The sequence below is a fragment of the Apodemus sylvaticus genome, chromosome 2, assembly GCF_947179515.1.
Source record: "Apodemus sylvaticus chromosome 2, mApoSyl1.1, whole genome shotgun sequence".
In the NCBI taxonomy this organism is placed as follows: Eukaryota; Metazoa; Chordata; class Mammalia; order Rodentia; family Muridae; genus Apodemus; species Apodemus sylvaticus.
In genome coordinates, this window is record NC_067473.1 from 29,918,747 (window position 1) to 29,938,854 (window position 20,108).

General features: G+C 42.3%; 1 protein-coding gene across 3 annotated transcripts in view; it reads left to right on the forward strand.

Moving 5' to 3' along the window:
* Dync1i1 (dynein cytoplasmic 1 intermediate chain 1) overlaps positions 1–20,108 on the forward strand; it is a 305,396-nt gene that overhangs the window by 265,343 nt on the left and 19,945 nt on the right. For all 3 annotated transcript variants that reach the window (XM_052173218.1, XM_052173220.1, XM_052173221.1), the window contains one exon: positions 17,990–18,130. In XM_052173218.1, the coding sequence (XP_052029178.1) occupies positions 17,990–18,130 (141 nt within the window). The remainder of the gene's footprint in view (positions 1–17,989; positions 18,131–20,108) is intronic.

Genomic DNA, 20,108 nt, shown 5'->3' on the forward strand with positions numbered 1-20,108 from the left:
TGGGAAAGGGTATAACATTTGAAATGTAAATGAAGAATATATTATGTCATTGGTTAAATAGCAGTCTTTATTGAGTTTGTGACAAAATCAAGTTTCTTTGAAGAGTCTGCATTCATGCTCCTATAGCATTATTTGAGAACACAGCTTACCTTACACCAATTCCTTACCACATGAGAGAGAGGAGACAGACAGACAGAGAGAGAGAGAGAGAGAGAGAGAGAGCTTAAGTATACACACACACACACACACACACACACACACACGTAGGCACACATGCACACACTGTGGACTCTTCTTAAGTCAGGAGAATCAACTCCGTGATTGTTTTATAAAAAGTAATGTAGAAGTTAAGCAAAACTAGCAACTAATCTTCAAGAATAGCAGGGCTACATGGGGGCTGGAGATGCTCAGGTTGACCAGAAGGCTGCCCGTACCAAGGGTAAGAGAGGACAGCAACCCTTAGACCATCGCCCTGGAAACTGGCCGAGCCCTCCTCTACTAGCTCTTATAAGCATTTTTTCCTCCACACTTCAGACGAGACTAGACACTACTTTCAGGAATTCTAATCACCATTCCAGTTTGCTCTTTAGTAATAATGTCAAATAAATTTTACACACTAGTCCATATTGGAACAGCACAGTTAAAGAACTTGAACTGGATGTAGACAGAAAATAAAAACAGTACATGCTCAGTCTTAAGAAATAGTAATTGGAGAGTGAGATGTGACATGGCTTTAAAAGCATCAAAGGAGCTTCATGCAGGGACATGTGTGACTCCATCGCCCCGTGCAGTGCTGATTCAGAAAACCACTCCTTCTTACATGCATCTGGGATAGAGGTTACAAAGCCAGTGTCCATGGAGCAAGAGGATGGAGCAGCGGTGAAGACCCTTGCTACCCTTTCAGACCACCAGTCTCCAAGACTACCCTCACTCAAGAGAGAGAGAGAGAGAGAGAGAGAGAGAGAGAGAGAGAGATTGAATCAAACCAACAAGAACAAATGGTTAAGATCTAAGAATCAGACCTAGGGTTTTCTGAAGTTCTCCACTTCAAATCTTCATTTTTTCTTGTCAGAAAAGAAAACCACAGTCTGCCAAAGAGTGGAAAGGGGTCACGTATTCCATAGCCTTTAGCCCCATATTTCTACCTCATATTCATTGAGATTGGGTTCAAAAACAGTGCACTGAAATGTAAGCTGATACGCGAACTGTCTTTTCAGCACTTAACAGAATGCCAATGGTTTTTATTTAACTAAGAACTGCTTCTGTCTTTCCCAGTATGCTATGAGCTTCTTGACAGCAGTGGACATCTCTTATATCTGATCTATATTCCCTACAACTTTCAGTGGGTTTGGGATAATTGATGACTGTTGCATTGACTGATTGCAGATTAATAGTAGGATAAACTAAGAGGTTTTATGTTTCCTGCACATTTATTTGAGCCCGGGCACCCTAAAGACTGAAACATAACCAGCTCCCCAGCGAACCTGCAAGCCTCTCTTTATGTTCTGTCTAGATCCAGGTCAAGTTCTTAAATTGTGTTGTTCAGATCATCTTGATGTTGACAGATCTGTAAAGTTTATTGGACATTATCACTGAAGTGCAAATTGGAATGATGGTTAGAATTCCTGAGAGCCGTGGCCAGACTCTTGAGTAAAGTGTGGAGGATAAAAATGGAAAGAGGGATGAGCTCTCTGAAATGTTTATAGAGGCTAGAAGAGGAGGATCATCGAGTTTCCAGGATCGCTGTTCTCTCTTACCCTCAGGTCTAGCCTGCACATTGCACCCTCACCTCCGATGGCACCCACACTTTTCCCGTCCGCTCCATTCCTCTTCTCTTCCTGCCAGCATCCATGCCCATGGATTTCACGTATGCACCTAACACTTATCTACAATATTAGCATCGCAAAGCTTGAAAAAACAACAATAAAGATGGAACTAAGATTCTACTGCAAAATAAGCACAGGTATTTCTTTCCCTACCTGCTCAAAAGCGAATTCAATGTGATTGATACATTCATTCATGAGATCAGCATTCAAGGAGAATTTAATGTGTTCTTAGTGTTCGGCCAGGTCCTGTAACAGGTAGGAATGAGCCCCAATCCCTGACATCAATGGATTTGATAGCATACATCTTCTTGTAACCTTAAATAATGAATGGAATTTTTTTTTCACTTAAACACAATATCTCTACGTAACTTGGGCCAGCCTGAAACTCACCACATAGACCAGCCTAACCTCTAAATCCCAAAGATCCTGCCTCTGGAGAGCTGGGGTGAGAAGTGTATGCCATCACACTCTCAAAATCACAGACACCCGCCTGTCTCCGCCTCCCAAGAGTTGGGGTTAGAGGTGTGTGCCACTACACTAGGCTGGAAATTCTTTAAGGACCAAGTATTTCTGTACATTCCCCATATTGCCTCATTTTTATTATAATGAAACTGAAACACACCTGCGACAGAACAAAGTACTTACACATTCAACACACAACTACTTACTAAAAGCCTGGATTGCTGGAGCACCACGTAACAAAGGCATGCAGACACCCAGAGACAGCAGCACTAATTGTAATGGGAAATGTAAATGGAAAGAAGCAAAGTATCCATTCTTGTTATTCACCATATTTGTAGGGGGTAAAGTTGTCATAAAAACTAAGGTGACAATGCAGAATTACTGCTCTAGGGAACCTTCAGGTCTAGGATTCTACAACCCTGGGTCACAACATTTTTTGTCAAGCAATCCATATGTGATCTCATTTTACACATGTTTCTGTCAAAGGATTTATGCAATGTAAGATAGAATGCTGGATCATTTTAACATTGGCTCCAGTCCACAGTGCCCACGTAAAGTAGTTTCCTCCAAAATATGCATGTCATAGGAGGGTGTACCATACGCTACTGAAGTGTAGAAGACCAGATGTCAATTAGTCCTCTAGCCAGGCTGAACATCAAAAGTTGCCAACCAGAAACATAGAGATGCTAAAAGCACAACACTCAATAGACACAAACAGAGAGTGTTGAGACATTTCCTACAAAGAAACTCAGGCTGGTAGATGCCTCAGTGGATGAGCAATCTTAGCATCAATCCTGATAACCCAAGTTCACTTCTTGAAACCCACATGGTAAGAGAAGAAAACAAATCAAGTCCTGTGAGTAATTCTGACTTCCACACATGCAGCACACACACATACATGCATACATACAAACATAAACGCATACATGCATACATATACACATATGCCTATATATAAACAAACATACATATGAAAAGAAGGTAAAAGCCAAAGAGAACTTCTCAGAAGTTTTTTAAGTGTTTAAGGGCAGATTATGGAGTTCCTGGACTCTATGGGGGCAATAGGGCTGGACAGTTAGTGAGCAGGCTAGGGAGTTCTATGCCCTTCAAGAGTAGTACAGAGCCCAGGATGCCTGAACAGACAGCAGTGGAGGTGGTTGTGAGCAAGTCCCGCTTCCTGCAGCACACACTAGCCATTACAGGTGAAGAGGAATCTTACAAAATGCTCAGCCATTCCCCCAGGGGGATCGATGGCCACATTTGAACCCCCGGTGGCCTATCTCGCTGCTGCAGTGGCCATGGGATCTGTGGCATGACACTTTCTCAATGTAGTGATTTGTACTGAGCCTGTCACTAGCTCAGCAGGAGGTGAGATTTACTTGACAGCATTTCCTGGCTCTCTCCCAGCCTCTGTGTGAGAGCAGCGGGAGTGCTGAGGTGGGGTGAGAGGGTGGGAGCCAGGCCTGGGGAGTCCTTAAGACTTGCAGCCCTGGGAGGGGGAGAGTGAAGGGCTCAGGGAGGCTTACACAGGGCTGGGGACACAGGTGCCAGGCAAACATGCTCCCCTCCCCCAGTCCTTGTCCTCCATCCTCTCTGATGGACTCATTCAATCCTCCCCACCCCTGTTTTCAAACCTCACACTGAAGTTCTACTTTGGCTCCACTGGCTTCCTATGAAACTGCAGATGTGAGCCATTCGCCATATGTGGGCCACTTGTTTAAACCTTTTGCCTTCTTCAGGCAGGGTGACAACATTTGGGATTTCTTTCTTTTCTTTTCTTTTCTTTTTTTCTTTTTTCTTTTTTTTTTTTTTTTTTTTTTTTTTTTTTTTTTTTTTTTTTTTTTTTTTTTTTGTCCAACAAGAGACTTGAGTTTAGGCCAAAAACATCCCAGGCCCAGGATGAATGTGCTTTAGACTCACTTTCTGTCAGGAGGCCAAGTGGACTTGAGAGAGCGGGTGGGGCTGTCTGCGGAGACATGATTTTCAGTTTTGCCCTTTGCCTCTGGAGCCAGGGCTCTGGCCCACAGCCAACAGCACGGAGAGAAGATTATGGTGTTTTCTAGGTAATTTTAAAGACTCCAAGCCCAAAGCAAAGTCAGGTGGTTTCGAGTCTGCATTGAATTTTTCATGTTCAGGATTTGTCATGAGCCGGGTTTCCGACAGAGCTGTGTTTTAAATGATGAAGGGAGCTGGAGTCTTCTGGAGACAGGCATGTTTTGCTTGTTTGCTAATGACCTCTGGGTTTGCTTATGTGGAGACTTGTTAACAAATTGAAATGTAGCGAAATAAAACATTCTCTTTCTTTCCTGCTTTCGTTTTTTTCCTTTTTTTTTTCTCCTTCTTTTTCTTCTTTTTTAAACAATGGGAACCGTTACGATAAACTGTCAAAACTGGGCTATAGATATTGGTTATTGTAGCATCATTAATACTGTGCAAAAAATAAATTAGTCACTTTGGCAATCAAACACATTCTTTTTCTCTCCTGTCTGTGCTTTAAACAGAGCCTTCTCCTTGTGTTTGATAGGTCCTATTGTTAAGAGAACTGCAGAAATGTATTCAGAAATTCTTTGAAAATTTTCCAACTTCGGGAACGTATTCAGCAGTAATTAGCCTTCAAGGCGGCTGCTAGGGGGAGCTTGGCAGGGGGCTGCTGTTGAGTCAAAAAGTGCACCCCAGGCCCTGCAAGAGAGGGTGTCAGCTTTAGGACCCATGCCAGCTGAACCTAGCCGGCTTGCTTACCCTTCCTGTCCTCTCACCACATCCCAAATCACCTCCTGGACCTCTGGAAGTTGAGGCAGAGGATACAGGGAGTGGAAAAATCAAACCAAAATAACCTCTGAACTCAAGTGCAGAAAAAAAATGCAAGGTACAAGGAAGAGGTTCAGTGAGCAAAGGGCTCGCTGTGGAGGAGGAGGAGGTGAGTTCAAATCTCCAGTGCCCCTGTACAAAACCAGACTTGGCAGTACGTATCTGGGAGGCAGGGACAGCAGGATCCCAGGGGCTTGCTTGGCAACCAGCCTTAGCCTAGCCAATCAGGGTGCTCCAGGTTCAGTGATAGCCCCGTTTCAAAAGAATAAAGAAATAAAGTGAAAAACAGTGGAGGAAGCCATCTAGAATTGGCCTCCATATTTTCAGGCACAGATAAATATGCTCGCATGTAGTTACATATACAAACATGCATATGCTACATATACACAGATATTGAAAGTCAATAGAAAATAATTCAGGCACAAGGGACTGGCTGACTTCCGACAGATATACCATTTCCTAGTCAAGTTTAGTCAGATCCCTGGGATAGTTTGTACAGAGATAATATCACTTTCCATGGAATGTTCCTTTCCCTATCGTAAGCGCTTGTCCCAAGATTGTTTCAGAGTGACGGGCATGATATAAGCCAAGCTGAGGTTTTTCAAAAGATTTGGCTGTCTCCAGAAATGAAGCACATATTTTATATTCATTACAAGGCAGCTTGTTCCCTTCGCCAGAAGGTGCGGTAGAGCTGTAAAGCAACTATCGCTGGTCCCAAAGGGACGTGCTCGAAAAAGACAGAGGTATCTGCTTAGAAACAGAATGTGTCTCATATTGTCGGAGAACCTTCCATGGAGGCAGAAATGTCAGTAGATAAACCCCAGAGGGCATCGGTGGGTAAGAGGAAGACAGAGTGTTGTGCCGCTTCCCTTTAAGTTTTGAGCTCAGTAGGCCTGCCTGGGTAAAGTAGTGGGCGGAGAGCCTTCAACAGCCTCACTGTATTTCCTCACAGATCTGATGCCAACGTGCCACGCAGGCCGGCTTCTTTTCAGAGAACCTCTCCTGTAACCTGTGACAGCCTTAGCTTTGCGTCTCTAGGCACTCTTCCCCCTGGATGTCTCTGAGTCCTAATCTCTCCTTGTAAAGACACCATTCATATTGGGTTACACTCCCCAAAGCCAAATTTAAACATAATTACCTGCTAGAAGGCTTTATCTCCAAAGACAGCAATCACATTCTAAAGGTACTAAGAATAAAGACTTCAGGACAGGAATTTAATTTTGGAACCACCGCAATTCTTCTCGTAATGAGAACCGAAGCTATTTCAGTATCCCGGTTTGCCCAAGCCATATCCCGTTAGCATCACGGGCTGCACAGGACATCTCTTTACCACCCTGGCTCCTAGTACCTGAGTGCTGCAGTGTCTCCAGGACTAACACCCAGGGCCAGCAGGACCCTGAGGGAAAGTATGCTCGGTGGAATGAGGCTGGCTCTGAGAGTCGGCTCTGCTGATCGTGAATGGAAAGACTGTTTGATGCAGGGGTGCCACCTTGGCTGATGTTCTGCCCATGTGCAGCTGGTACACGGTGCTTGTTTGAATCTAGGCTCTATACCATTCGCTTTCCTGGCATGACTCTTCCCAGACAGACACATGAGACTGACTACCCCAGGAGAGCTGTGTCATCTCCGTCTTTCACACGAACATACAAATCATTTGAAACGCAAGAGTTACATACAAAGAATTTATGGATATACACTGACGTTTTTGGTTTTGTGTTTTAACGTATCTAAAGCTAAGTTTTATCTGTTTTTAATGAGATCGAACACAAGGGATGTTTAATTTCTTTTTCTCCTAGGATACAAAGACTAAAAGTTCCTGGCCAGAGTCCCCACACTGCTTTCCTGAGCGGCTGAGCTGGTTTGCAGTCCCATCAGCAATGTGGGAGGGCTGCTTTGCCTCATACCCTTGCAGACATTTGCTGCTATTTTTTCCTTCATGGTAGTCGTTCTAAGTGGGATCAGAGCGGCTCTGTGTAGGTTTGGTGTGCCCTTCTTGGGCAGGTATGGACGGTGAGCATTTTTCATGCATGTATTACGCGGCTGCTCTTCCATTGAGAGCAGCTTACTTCTCCGTTGCCCGTGTATTGCCCGGGTGGCTGTGTTTGGGGCTCTAACTTTTGAGTCACTTACGTTGAGTCGAGACGTTGCTCTTCTGTCGGCTGCACGGCTTGCAGAACACAGCATGCGTCAGCACAGAGCATGGCTTCTTCAGCCTTCCCTTAACCAATACTCTTGTTCATTTCACACGTCTGTCTCCACACCATCCCTGAGGCCTGAGAAGACAAAGGCAAGGGATGGCCCTTAGCAGCCCCTGCCTATCACTCTGGCTACTACTCAGTCTTTCAGCTCTCTGCGTCCCGGATTCTGTTCTACTGCGTTACCTTGGCATAGTCTTTTTATCTGAATGACGTTTTTTCCCCTGTCCCTTAACCCTTCCTATAAAAAGTTCCCAGTCCTGTCTTAACTCCATGTCTGTATTTCCGTGTCAGCTTCACCCAAGTGCCACTTCCACACCCAAATGCACCCTGTTTAAAATCCCAATCGCATCTCTTTTATTCCCTGCTTTATTTCTTCTGTCTTGCACTCAGCTAAAGGTAGCCACCATTCAGCCATCCATACTCAGAGAAGATGTAAACTTGCACGTGAATGTTAGACATCTTCGGCCGTATTTAGCACACAACACATTTCTCAATGCGTACTTAATAAATTAGCAAGTATTGCCTCAAGAACTTTTTCCATAATTTATTTTTTATTCACATTACATTCCATCACAGACCCACTCCTTCCTCTCCTCCCTGTCCCACCCTTACATATCCCTCCTTCATTACCCTCCCTCTTTCTCCTCAGAGAAGGGGCAATCCCATTAAGGTACCACCCACCTTGAGACATCTAGTCCCAGCAGTACTAAGCACCTCCTCTCCCACTGAGGCCCAACCAGGCAGTCCAGGAAGAGGAAGAAGACCCAGTGTCAGGGAACAGAGTCTGACACATCCAACGTATCCAGGATCAATATTATTATTATTTTATCTATGTGGACAAATGCTCAGGCCCCCTAGGGCTTTCTCGGCTCTCACCTTGACTTCTAGCTGGGAAGGCCATCCTGATCATGTGACCAGGCATGCTTTGACCTCTCCTACACGGACTCTCTTCCTTCCCGTCTGTCAGGGTCTCTAGATCTTTCAAAGTCGATTTCCATGGCTGCCTAGGCCATACCTTCCTTGAGCACATCAGATATCAACCTTCAAGCCCACCTTACAATTCCTCTGGCGTCTATCAGCTGTGGCACAGGATGAACACCTGGATATATACCTGGTCTCTGTCTTTAGCATAAACAGGACAGGGAGGCAGCCTGTTTCCCAGGGGTTCTCAGGTAAGGGAAAGTCCTTCTTGAGTTTTACCCAGGAATGTGACTTTGAGAAAGAATTTCCATTTCTTGTTTTGTTACAACAGGACAGTCTCTGCACCTCCTTGCAATTCTGTCTCCCCTCTTATCGTGTTTTTCATGTCTCTTGGATCTGCCTCACTACCAGCTTGCAATAACCACTCTTCGGGATGGCGGCAACAGCTATGCAGTCTTCCTGTCCCTGTTAGAGCTCTCTGTTGAGTGTTTGTTCTTAACTTTGCACGATACATAATAGGGAAGAACGCGGAATATCTTTTGGGAATACAGTGTAAAAACAGATTTTCTTAGTATTCATTTCAGAGCGCCTATTCTCCTGCCTGTATTATTAGTGCTTGAGAACAGAGTCAAATCTTGATTCCTATTGATTGCCTAAGGTGGAAAGATCGCTGATATCCTACCTGAAATGTGTGTCTGGTAAAAGAAAGCTAGAGCATCTGCAGCTGGGATGATGTCATTTTAACAAAGGGGCTCTTCGTGTGTGTGTGTGTGTGTGTGTGTGTGTGTGTGTGTGTGTGTTTGTGCTATCATGCTCTTAAATATCCAAAATATCAGAAGGAAAACATAACACTGTACAAGCTAAACTAAAATTATAACTTCTGCAAGCAAGAAGAAGAACAAAATTGTTAAGGTTTCCTGGAGAACAGAAAACAGAATTTGTCCACAACTGCAAAGGTCTGTTGATGCCTTTCTGATAAACACAATATCAGGCAATGTCTGATTTATTTGATTTTTTTTTCCTTTACGGCCATTTTTATTCTCTCTCCTCTCCCTTCAGAGAGAGGGGAGAGAGTAAATATTCAAATTGGATTTGATAAATCTGCCTGTGCTGTCACCAGTTCTGTCCTGCTGCACGTGTCTGCTGCATCCTTTTTTTTTAAAGCTCACCCACGCAGAATACTTTAACCATGAGAGAAACCACAGAAGGACTCGTAAGGCTGCCTCCCAAGTTGCCCTGTATGCATACTTCCTGTCCCTCACGTGTACAGCCCTCCTCAGCACTCACCCGTGAGCACATGCCTTTGAGCTGCTGAATATGTATGCAGACATGTGTGACTAATTCATATAACTACAAACACTTTGGGGACTTAGAATTTACCCAGCTCCCCGGACTTTCTCATTGTGCAAGAAGCATGGGCTTGGTGTATCCTTTGCTGTGCTGTTTCCCCAGCAGGGAAGGGAAATGTTAGCCTCTGTATTTTAATGACATACTGCATAGGTCACCTTCTCAAGGAGAGTCTTTTAAATAATATTGTTGTGTTTAGGGGACTTGCACACCAACGACTTACTAATACAATTAAAGGCTTTCCCCTCAAGCCCCTGCATTATCACTGTGTATCTAATAATGTACAACAAATCTGATCTCAACCTTTACCCCCAAGTAGTTGTTTGAGGGATCCAACCAATATAGGTCCGTCTTTTTGTTGTTGTTGTTGTTGTTTGTTTGTTTTGGTTTGTTTTGGTTTTGGTTTTGGTTTTGATTTTGGTTTTGGTTTTTTTGGATTTGGTTTTTTCGAGACAGGGTTTCTCTGTATAGCCCTTGCTGTCCTGGAACTCACTCTATAGACCAGGCTGGCCTCGAACTCAGAAATCCGCCTGCCTCTGCCTCCCAGAGTGCTGGGATTAAAGGTATGTGCCACCACCACTGCCCATATAGGTCCATCTTGATGAGCTTTCTGTGACCTGTTAACTTTGCAAATTGTGTAGAACAGAAAGTAATCCAAAATAATCATGTGGCTATTTCCAATATCCTGAATCAAGAAGTCTAGTACATAGATACGCCTAACTCGAGCAGAATGTTTTGAACTTTGGCTTTGTAGAATTCTCTGTTCTGGTCCCCAGAAAAATTAAGAGAAATATGTCTATTATATTCATATTACATATTATGCAAAGACACAGTACATTTATCACAGGAGACATGAGGAAAGATTCGCTACCAAACCTCATCCTGGTTCTGAATGTATAGACACACACACACAAACACACACCTAGCAGTTATATTTAAATACAGTAAGCTCACCAATATCACATTAGCTTTGGTAATTGGCAAATACCAACCTGTACATTTCTGAAACAAGTATGATGGGGGACTCTAATAGAATCTATTGTTCTAGATCCGTAATTTATTTTTTTTAAATTTGTGCATTTACAACATTCCCTTCACTGCTGCTTTCTGTTGTTTGTGATCTAACTAGCTATCACTACCTGCACAAGAGTGGGCTTCTTAGAAATGCATTCCCAACAGCAGAAGGGGACCCCACCCCTCCCTAGTGGACTACTGCACCTTCATGGTTTCTGTATGGGCCAGGGATGGGAGTGAGGTAGCAATTCCTAAGTTGTCCTTGCTCAAGTGACTAACACCTCACCCAGGTTCATGTAAGCAACACTAACTAAACACTGTGTCAGCAAAAAGTTTAAACTACATCAAAGTAGTGGGGGCCTGGTGAGAAGAAGAGGCCAGCAGGACTGTAAGGGGAATAAAAAAATTAATTGGGGAAATATAATTTAAAATTTTGTTTATATGTATATATGCATGTATTCATATGTTTGTTGCATGTTTGTATGTATGTGTATAAAATTATGAGAGGATAGATTTTAAATTTGGTGCAGGATTGATGATAGAAGTCAGTTAGAAGAATACTTAGCTGCCATGCACAAAGCCCTGTTTCGTTTCTAGCATGGCATAAAACCAGAGGATCAGGAGTTCAAAGTTGTCCTCATCTTCCAATGCAACCTGTGGCTTCCCAATACCCTGCCTCAAGCAAGATCAACAACAAAAGAGTGTTTCCATCAAGATGGTTTGTACGATCCATGTTACCGTGGAGATCAGCCCTTAAAACCATTTTGATGGAAATATCTTGCTGTGTAGCCTACTAGATAATGAAATACAATTGGACAACCTGACATCAAAGTCAAAGTAAGTAAGTAGACACTTCCTTTCTTCTAATTCTTCCTGGCTTCATGGTATAGACACAGCCACATGTCCTGCTTCTTCTAGGTCTGGTCCATTCTCTCTCTTTGCTCCTCCAATCCTTCATACTGGTATTCACATCTTCTGTGCATCTTTCTGGGGCTCTCTAAACATCCTGACCCTCATGGATACACAGATTTTTTTTTTTGCCTAACTAATATGATGCTGAATATGAATTCACCCCTCAGCCACAGTAACAAAAGATCTGGGAAACATGCAACCAATTCAGGGGACTCTGTTGTACCCGCTTGTCCCTTTCTGCTGCTCCCAACTCTTCCAAAAGAAAGAGTGAGGCTTGAAAGGAGACCTGTAGAAGAAATGAAGAGACTCGGCTCATCCCACTGTTAGAGACACAACCCTCCTCTCTGCAATTCCTAAGAGCTGCTTCCAGGCTTAGTGTTTTCATGATGTGTCCATAAAATGTGTGACACTAGAAAGCCAGTTTTGAAGAACCTTGAGGTCGAGCTAACATTCATAAAAATGCCAGTGTGGGAAGCACTCCCTTTATGAATTAGGCAAAGCTTGTAGCTTTCCCGTGGCTTTGAGTACTCACATACTAGTCAAAACCTGTGAATATGTATACATTCTTTTTTTATGGATAATTGAGCTCTTTATTGGTGGCGCCTCCTGGATTAAGAGGATTCCTCCATGCGAATCAGCTGGAGAGGAAGGCAGAACAACACAGAAGGCCTTTCATGTGGCTTCGGATCTCAGGGAGCAGACTGCTACATCTAGACAGAGACAAACATCAAATTCCTGGATACCCACAATCATCTTTCACATTGTTTTAAATCAATGTAGTTAATGTTAAAGTCCTCAAATAGTTTTGCTTAAAGCGCAAAGCCCACCAACCGACCTGCTATATGTGTTTTGTTGAGAATGATTCCCCAAAGTTTTAATGTCAAAGCTCATCATGCAGCCGATAACAGGCCGTGGAAGTTAAGATAAATACGAGATACAGTGTGCATTAGAAGGACCTCAAATTAAGTTGCATATAAAGGTTTCCATTGATGGCACGAAATTTGAATCACCTCTCTGGGGCCAAGACAGTTGGTTTCTTTGCTTTGTTTTGTGAGTTTCGGTTCATTCATTTAATGGTTTTTTTGTTGTTGTTTTTTTTTTTTTTTTTTTTTTTTTATTATAGAAGCATCCATTTTGTATGAGCTTGAAGTTTGGTGTCTTTTCTTTCTTAAAGTGATAATGTAGTCTCCAATTTCAATAGTTCCTGGAAGAACTGGCTGTCCCTTTGTTTTAATTGCTTCCCTGGGACCACAGGACAGTTTTTGGAGGATATCGTCATGTTAGTCATGTTGGTCATCATCGTTCTCCCTAACAGAATATTGTTTCTAGGTTGTGTCTTTCTGTTTTCCTTCCATCTCAGAACTCCAAGTTAAAAATTGTATTATTAGTTCTTGACCCTTTCCCCTATCTATCTGCATGCTATCCCCTAAACAATACCCATACTCAATAAACTAAATGTTCCCAGATTGGGTAAGCACTTCTATGTCTGCTTGGAAAGTTGACCGTTTAGAAACAGAACCTCGATGAGCACGTATGGTGCATGAGGCTGTTGGAAAATCTTGTAACACGAACTGTTTTGTTCTCTGACCTTTGAGACACTAAATTATGTTGGGATCCTTTGAGGTTCCCCATAAATGAGGAAGACAAGGAACACAGGGGAAAATTGCCATTCCCCTCTTTGTGATGTCAGGAAAGGGAAGCCAACCCTATAGAAATCATGTCTGAGTTAGCAGCTTGGTGAATGGCTGAGCCTGTGTGTCTTCACAAGTAACCTGACTGTTCCTGAGTCTTTGAGGAAGAATTTCGCATATTGTAAAGTTTTGTTTCTGTAAGCAGATCGCACCAACTAACACAAATTCCGTATTTCTTATTTTTCAGTTAATCAAAGAGAAAAACTATTACAGCTTCTATCGTTTCAAATTTCCTGATTTTACGTTACGATTTTACTGAGTTTAGAAAGCACTTCAATATTTTTTTGGAGACTCATGGTCCAACTTCTAAGAACACCAAGTAAAATGGGTTCAGATATAATATGTAACACTGAGCAGCACTTTAGAAAGTCAGAAACTTCCATTAGCTTTCCTTCACCCAGTCCTTGCTGCACGGGATAACCACAGTCTACAGCAGAGCTGCCCTAACATCTAAAAGCTAAGGAGAACCCAGCAATCAGAGAGCCTCCTTCCCAGCTTACACATAACAAAACTGTCATTCAAAGGCCTGAGGTGAAATTTTCTGCGGGCTATAGTTTCCATCTTTCATGCCCCTTCTGGCCGCTTTGATACTCTGCTTTCATTGGCCATTATTGTAGCCCCCTCCGAGAGGCTCCCAGTCAGAGAGCTAGAACCACGTCTTTGCCTGCTTGCTCATTTTATTCTACTTTCCAAGGCACCAACGTCTGCTCTTCTGGCTAAAGGACAGTCCCCATACTGTTCCTAGCATGTTAGAGAATTTTCTTTTCCTCCCACCAAAGGCTAATGACCCCTCAGAAGTGTGGGTGATGCCCTCAAAGTCATTAATAACTGGTTTAAGGAAGAAAAAAAACAGTCATTAATAATTTTTTAACTGTTTGTACAAATCATTTAGTGTGTGCTTAGTAAATATTGGTTGAATTGAACAGGAGTGTAAAGAATAAGGGTTGATGGATTTGTTCTCTGTGTAAAGACTGAAGACCAGGTTGAAGGACCCTGGGGTGCCTGCAAACACCAAATGCTAGAAACCTAACAGCTAGAAACCCTGAGACCAAAAGCTACCTCCTCTCCTCCAAAATCTCTATGTGGCTTTAAAAGTTACTAACTTCCCTGAGCTATAATTTTCTTTTCTGTAAACACCATCTACCTTACAGAAATTTTATGCGGATTAAGTCAGACAATGCATGTACAGAGCCTGGCCCACAGCAAACTTTCTTTCCTGCCCTTCACATAAGTCACATGGTGCTGACCGGCCGACCACTCTGCTTTGTTTGAGAGTCTGCGAATTAAAGGCAACCTGGGCTGTGTAGCTTCATGCACATTATAGGAATGACAGACCTGGAGGCCTGATGAAATCTAGGGCCGAGGCTTGATTTCAGTTGTGTGTCACACATGCACAGGTTGTGAATGGTGACATTTTCCTTTTCCTTTTTTGACATGTTGCTGATGCTAAGCATGGCGTTTGAAAGGAAAACATGAGGCGAAAGGGGCGTTGTCTGGTGAAACTTGACTGCTTTGCAAAACGCTTTCTACAGCCATATGCTTTGGAGCAATATTTAGTTAACTGAATGACCTCGGGTATTTTACTAAAGCAAATGTTTTAAATCACGATGCCTCTGTGGCTTTGATATAGACAAAGAATATTGTGAAATTTGTCCTCAAAAATCATTGGCAGTGTTTGTTCCCATACTGTCTTTTGTAAATCTGTGGTATTCTAAAATCAATAGCCATGCCCTAGTAAGCTATAACAAATTTGTGGCTTCTGAATTTCTGTTGCACAAACTCCAAAACAGTGTTCTTGAGATGAAAGGCTTTCACGTTTCTCTTGGAAAATGTTAAATATTTCATGATATTAGTATTTATCATGCATTTTTAATACCTTAAGCATTTGAGGCAGATCTTTAATAATATGATCCTTGGAGACAAAATGAAATAGGATGATAAAACTCCTGTATTGAACAAAGTGTATTGCTATTCAAAATAGTACAGGTGTATAAGTGGCATTTGCCTGCACTGGTATTTTATGGGACATGTGACCTAGTGGTCTGTAGATAGAAGCCCAGAGCATACAGTAATGAGTTCAGTAAGTTTCCCAACCTGTCGATTTATCAAGGTTAAATAGAGCCTTTGGAAATGTAAAGCCCTTCCCTTTTCCCAAGCACACACCTACTACAGCCATGTGTTGCTTTCACAGTGACTTTTGTAATAGAAAGTTCAGCCTTGCGGGGGCTGGGAGTAGGATGAGGAGGAGGTTTCAGAAAGACAGGAGAGAAAGAGTATTTTAATCAATATGGTGAACAGGGGAAAACATTGAGGTAAAGTAACATGAAAAAGAGCAGTTATTTCCAGATGTTTCAAAAGCGATGTCTCCAGGATAGAAAATAAACTTTTTTCTGAATTTATCAGTAAAGAAAATATCAAAAGGAAAAAATATGAAGAATATCATAAAAAATAACAGGAACATTTTAAGGGAATTAGCATATCTTGTGTTGACAGCTCCTCAGAGAGCAGTTGTTTGAAGCTGGCTGGGGTTTTAATTGATCAGAACAGTAAAGGCAGGTGTGTTGTGTATTTATTGTATGATTGTATGTGTATCCATATCAATAGCTCTGTGTGCTTAGATGAACTATTGACTGAATGAGAAAGAAGGCTAAGAATCCACATATTCTTAGTATTTAAAGAAGGTATTTAAAGTATTTAAACACATATTTAAAGGACATATGCGTTTGTTATTGACTCTAAAAGAAATGTGTTATGCTCTCTAACTAATAGTGGCCAGTTAGCTATAAAATCAAGAGTCTGTGGCAATACATTTTTTTAAAAAAAGAGTCAAATTATAATATGCACAATGGTCAGAGAAGGATCAGCTATTTCCCACTTCCTTTTGAATAAATAAGACAAAATGATACAATCATGCTATCAGGTAATAATTTGATACTTGGGTTGTCTAGTAAAAGTTTGAATTATCTAATACAAACAATGAGGAGAATGCATAAGCAGTAGCTGATAAATAATTTTGGTTTCTAGTTGTATTACAGACATGAGATTTAAACATTTTGTATAGAAATTATAGAATAATAATATTACATCACCATAAAACAAATGCTTAGTTTGCTCCTTCTTGGTGATTCAATGGCAGGTATGTTTTTTTCAAGTTTCACTCCCTCACAGATACTTTTGAAGTTTAAAATATGATACATCTATCTCTTAAAAAAAATCACACACAAAGACACACACTCATACATACACTCACACACTCACACACAGACACTCATACACACACACTCACACTTATATACACACACATACACGCACACACACACACATTGGTCTACCTACAATCTGTGTTGCCTTAATCTATCTAAACTTTGTTTGCATCAAACCAGTGACTTTTAAATGTCAAGAAAACGCAAATAATGGAGATTATAGTCACTCCCCTAACAAGTTGTTGCATTCTATTTCTGCTGAAGATCTGTGGGTTTGCACTGATTCTGCCTGCTCCAATCTCAGCACATGTCCTTGGACATCTTGCATTCACAAGCAGCGCACATTGGCACTTCTCAATGATATTTGGAGCCGATTCCCTACAGATGTGCTCTTTGAATATCCAAGGCAGAAAGGATCTGATTGTTATATTGTATGTTATCTTTTCTTGATCTTACCGCCCTGGCCTGTGTAGGCATTCCACAGAGCCAGAGAAGGGAGTGCAGACAGCTGACTGGAGGAAGACAAAAATTCCCATTGTTTAGATTTCTGTCAGAGGATATAAGAATAGTTAATTTCTTTTATCTCTGGGGCTTTCATTATCATTTAAATTTCATTTTACATTAATTGATCAGGGATTAGTAAAGCCATTATGCAGAAATTAGAATAAGACAAGCCAGATGGAATGAATAATTCATAAAGTCCAATTACGTTTTATTTCTGGTGTACTTTCAAACTTGCCTCTGACTTCTGTGCTATTTTGATGTGACAATATTCGCTAGAAATCAAGTACACCATTTTAATTTATTATATCCCTCTGGAGTGGAGGCATTTGTATGCAGTGGAAGAATGTTCAGTGTTTCCCCTCAGAACATCAACTTTAGGGGTCTTGGAAATCCTTGGTGATTTAGAAAGGATGTCATATTTTCTGTGTAAGTTCAGAGGTTCTGGAATGAGCCACATCGCTCCACTTAGTTCTGGCGAACTAACCCCATATTGGGAGGCTAGGTCTTGAATGGAGAGATTTCCACTTTCCTGTAAGAGCCGCTACCCGCCTTTAAAGGTATTTGTCCCCTTTCCTCGCCGCAAAGAAAGAGTTAAAATATGAATTCGGCCTGCAGTTGGACTGGAAGAAGTCACCGTTGCTGCAGCGACAAACAAGGACCACGAGGTGGCAGACGTCGCCTTCGGTGCAGAGCCAGGGTCGCCAGGGACCGCCCGGGTTTTGGAGCAGCCCAGCGGGTCCAAGTCCCTCAGCCCACTGCTGGGTTCAGGCTCCCGGCGACCTGCACAGCTTGGCCCGGCAAGAATTCTGAGCTAATGGCAGTCGCGTCCACCTGTCTGGAATGTCGCTTACAACTGTGTCTGAAACCGCCTCGCTCCGCGGGTCCCGGCCCCGGCCCATTCAGAGTAGCCCCCACCCCCGGGGATTTATTTATGCCACTGGACAGTTGTAGTCACTTTAAAGCTCCGGTTCACCTTCTCGAGGACTTTCATCTCGGGAAGTTTTATGACACTTGGTGAATGTGCAAAGTTTTTAATTAGGCTCTCTAGACAGCCCGAGGCGGCGGCAGCGCCACTAAGTCTTCACGGTCTCTCTGCTTTACAGCACAACAAGCCGCTCTACTCCTTTGAAGACAATGCAGACTATGTGTACGATGTCATGTGGTCCCCCGTGCATCCCGCGCTCTTTGCCTGCGTGGACGGGATGGGGCGCTTGGACCTCTGGAATCTCAACAGTGACACCGAGGTGAGCTGGCAGGCGCCCGGGCCTAGGGCAGGGAGGGGGCACCTGGGCCACTCTGCAGTCGGGTTCTGACTGCAAAAAAAAAAAAAAAAAAAAAAAAAAAAAAAAAAAAAAAAAAAACACCCAAACCAAACTAAACCAAACCAAAACCAAAAAATCTGGCCTTTTGTCGACAGACCCTCCAATTGCCTCTAGGCAGCGTCCCTCGCCCCCACCCCAGCTTGCCTACTCAGAAGGGAACTAGCAGATGCATTGGCCAAAACTCCATGTCACTTCATCCTTCAACTGTAGCAGATCTCAGACAGTTACCTACTCTGTCCCCACACACCTTTTTTCCTCCAAGAGCACAAAGTGTGTTCACACTTTTCCCTAAAGGGGCACACATAGTGTGGAAATAACTTTATTGGCAGAGACTTGGAAAAGTAAGCTTTTGTGGGTGCCTTTTTTAGATTGGGATTATTGAAATGAGGTTACTCTGTCAACGCTGGCTATTTGTACAATTTCTGTTTTCACTCCACAAAAGACGACTCTCTACGCCGCTTTCTGTTTAGTTCTACTAGCCGTTTGATTTTTTGCTAAGGAAATATTCCTTGTCTATAATATTGAACTCAAAGGCAGTAATGTCTAAGTTTAAACATGTATGCAAAACTCAATTAGTTTTTAAAACGGGATTTTAACATGTCACATTTAAAGTCATTCACAAGTGAAAAAATGCCTATTTCTAACAACAACAATAAAAAACCCCCACACAGAAATGATTATTTTTAAAGTATATGTCATCTGCTTTGTTCCTTTTCTTCCAATCCCTCAAAAGTACTGAAGGTCTACTTCAGAGCCTTAGGACTGGTGTTACAGCCAGAAAACACGTTACAAGAATATTATGTGTCCTAAGACAGCCTCTGCATCATTTCTTGGTTTTTGGTTTGGGTACAAAATACCCAGGTAAAGAGTACATGGTACAAGGTATATGTCAAGTAAAGCAAGTCTTTTGAAGTGCTTGGAGCAGGGGGCATTCAGTCTTTTTAATTAAGGACCCTAAGGTTGAAAGGAAGAGTAGAGGACTCTAGGATTTTTTTGTGGGAGGGGACAAGGAAATTTCCTTCAGGTGATGTTGTGTCCAGGTACCTTTAAGGGCACAGGTACCTGTAACTATCAATGGACAAATGTATTTCCATTGAGGCCGTTTTTCCTTTTACCTCCAAGAATCATAGGAAAAGAAAGTTACATAATGAAGTGTCTTTGAAAATGATCATGAGTGAGATGCCCATCATTTGGGATGCTGAAATGTTTATAACATCACTGCATGTAATAATAAGATGCTATTACCTTGCGTTGTAATGGTTTCCTGAAGTCTTTCATCACCGTTGATTAAAATCATATTGCTTCTATTTTCTAGAAGAAAGTCACTCTAAGCAACAACAACAACAAAATACACATGCGCGCGCACGCACGCGCACACACACACACACACACACACACACACAAACGCTTTCCAGATTGACTTAGGAGAGTGCTGTATCAGAAAGCAGGTGTCCACACCCTCCTTAATAACTTCCACCTAACTTTACTTTATTGATCTCTCTCTCTCTCTCTCTCTCTCTCTCTCTCTCTCTCTCTCTCTCTCTCTCCATAAAAGGAAAGCGATATCTTGACATTCCCTTCTATTTCTATAGGTATCAAAGAGAAAATCTCAGAGAAAGAAGAGTTGTGGTTAACCTTTAAAAACTCACGGTCGGTCAGTCATACATATAGTTGAGATTTACGACAAGCATGGCCCTGCCTTCACAGTGACTGTAAAAGCACACCAAGTCTAACTCTAACTCAGATCCAGGACCTCACAGTTTAAAACCCATTTTTTTTTTTTAGGTTTAAGTCAGATTAGGAAATGGATTTTAAAAAGACAGAGAGAGCTTACGTTTTCCATCTGCTTTGTTGTTCTTGAAATTGATGTAGTTTTATACCAAGGTGTCCCCCTCCATCC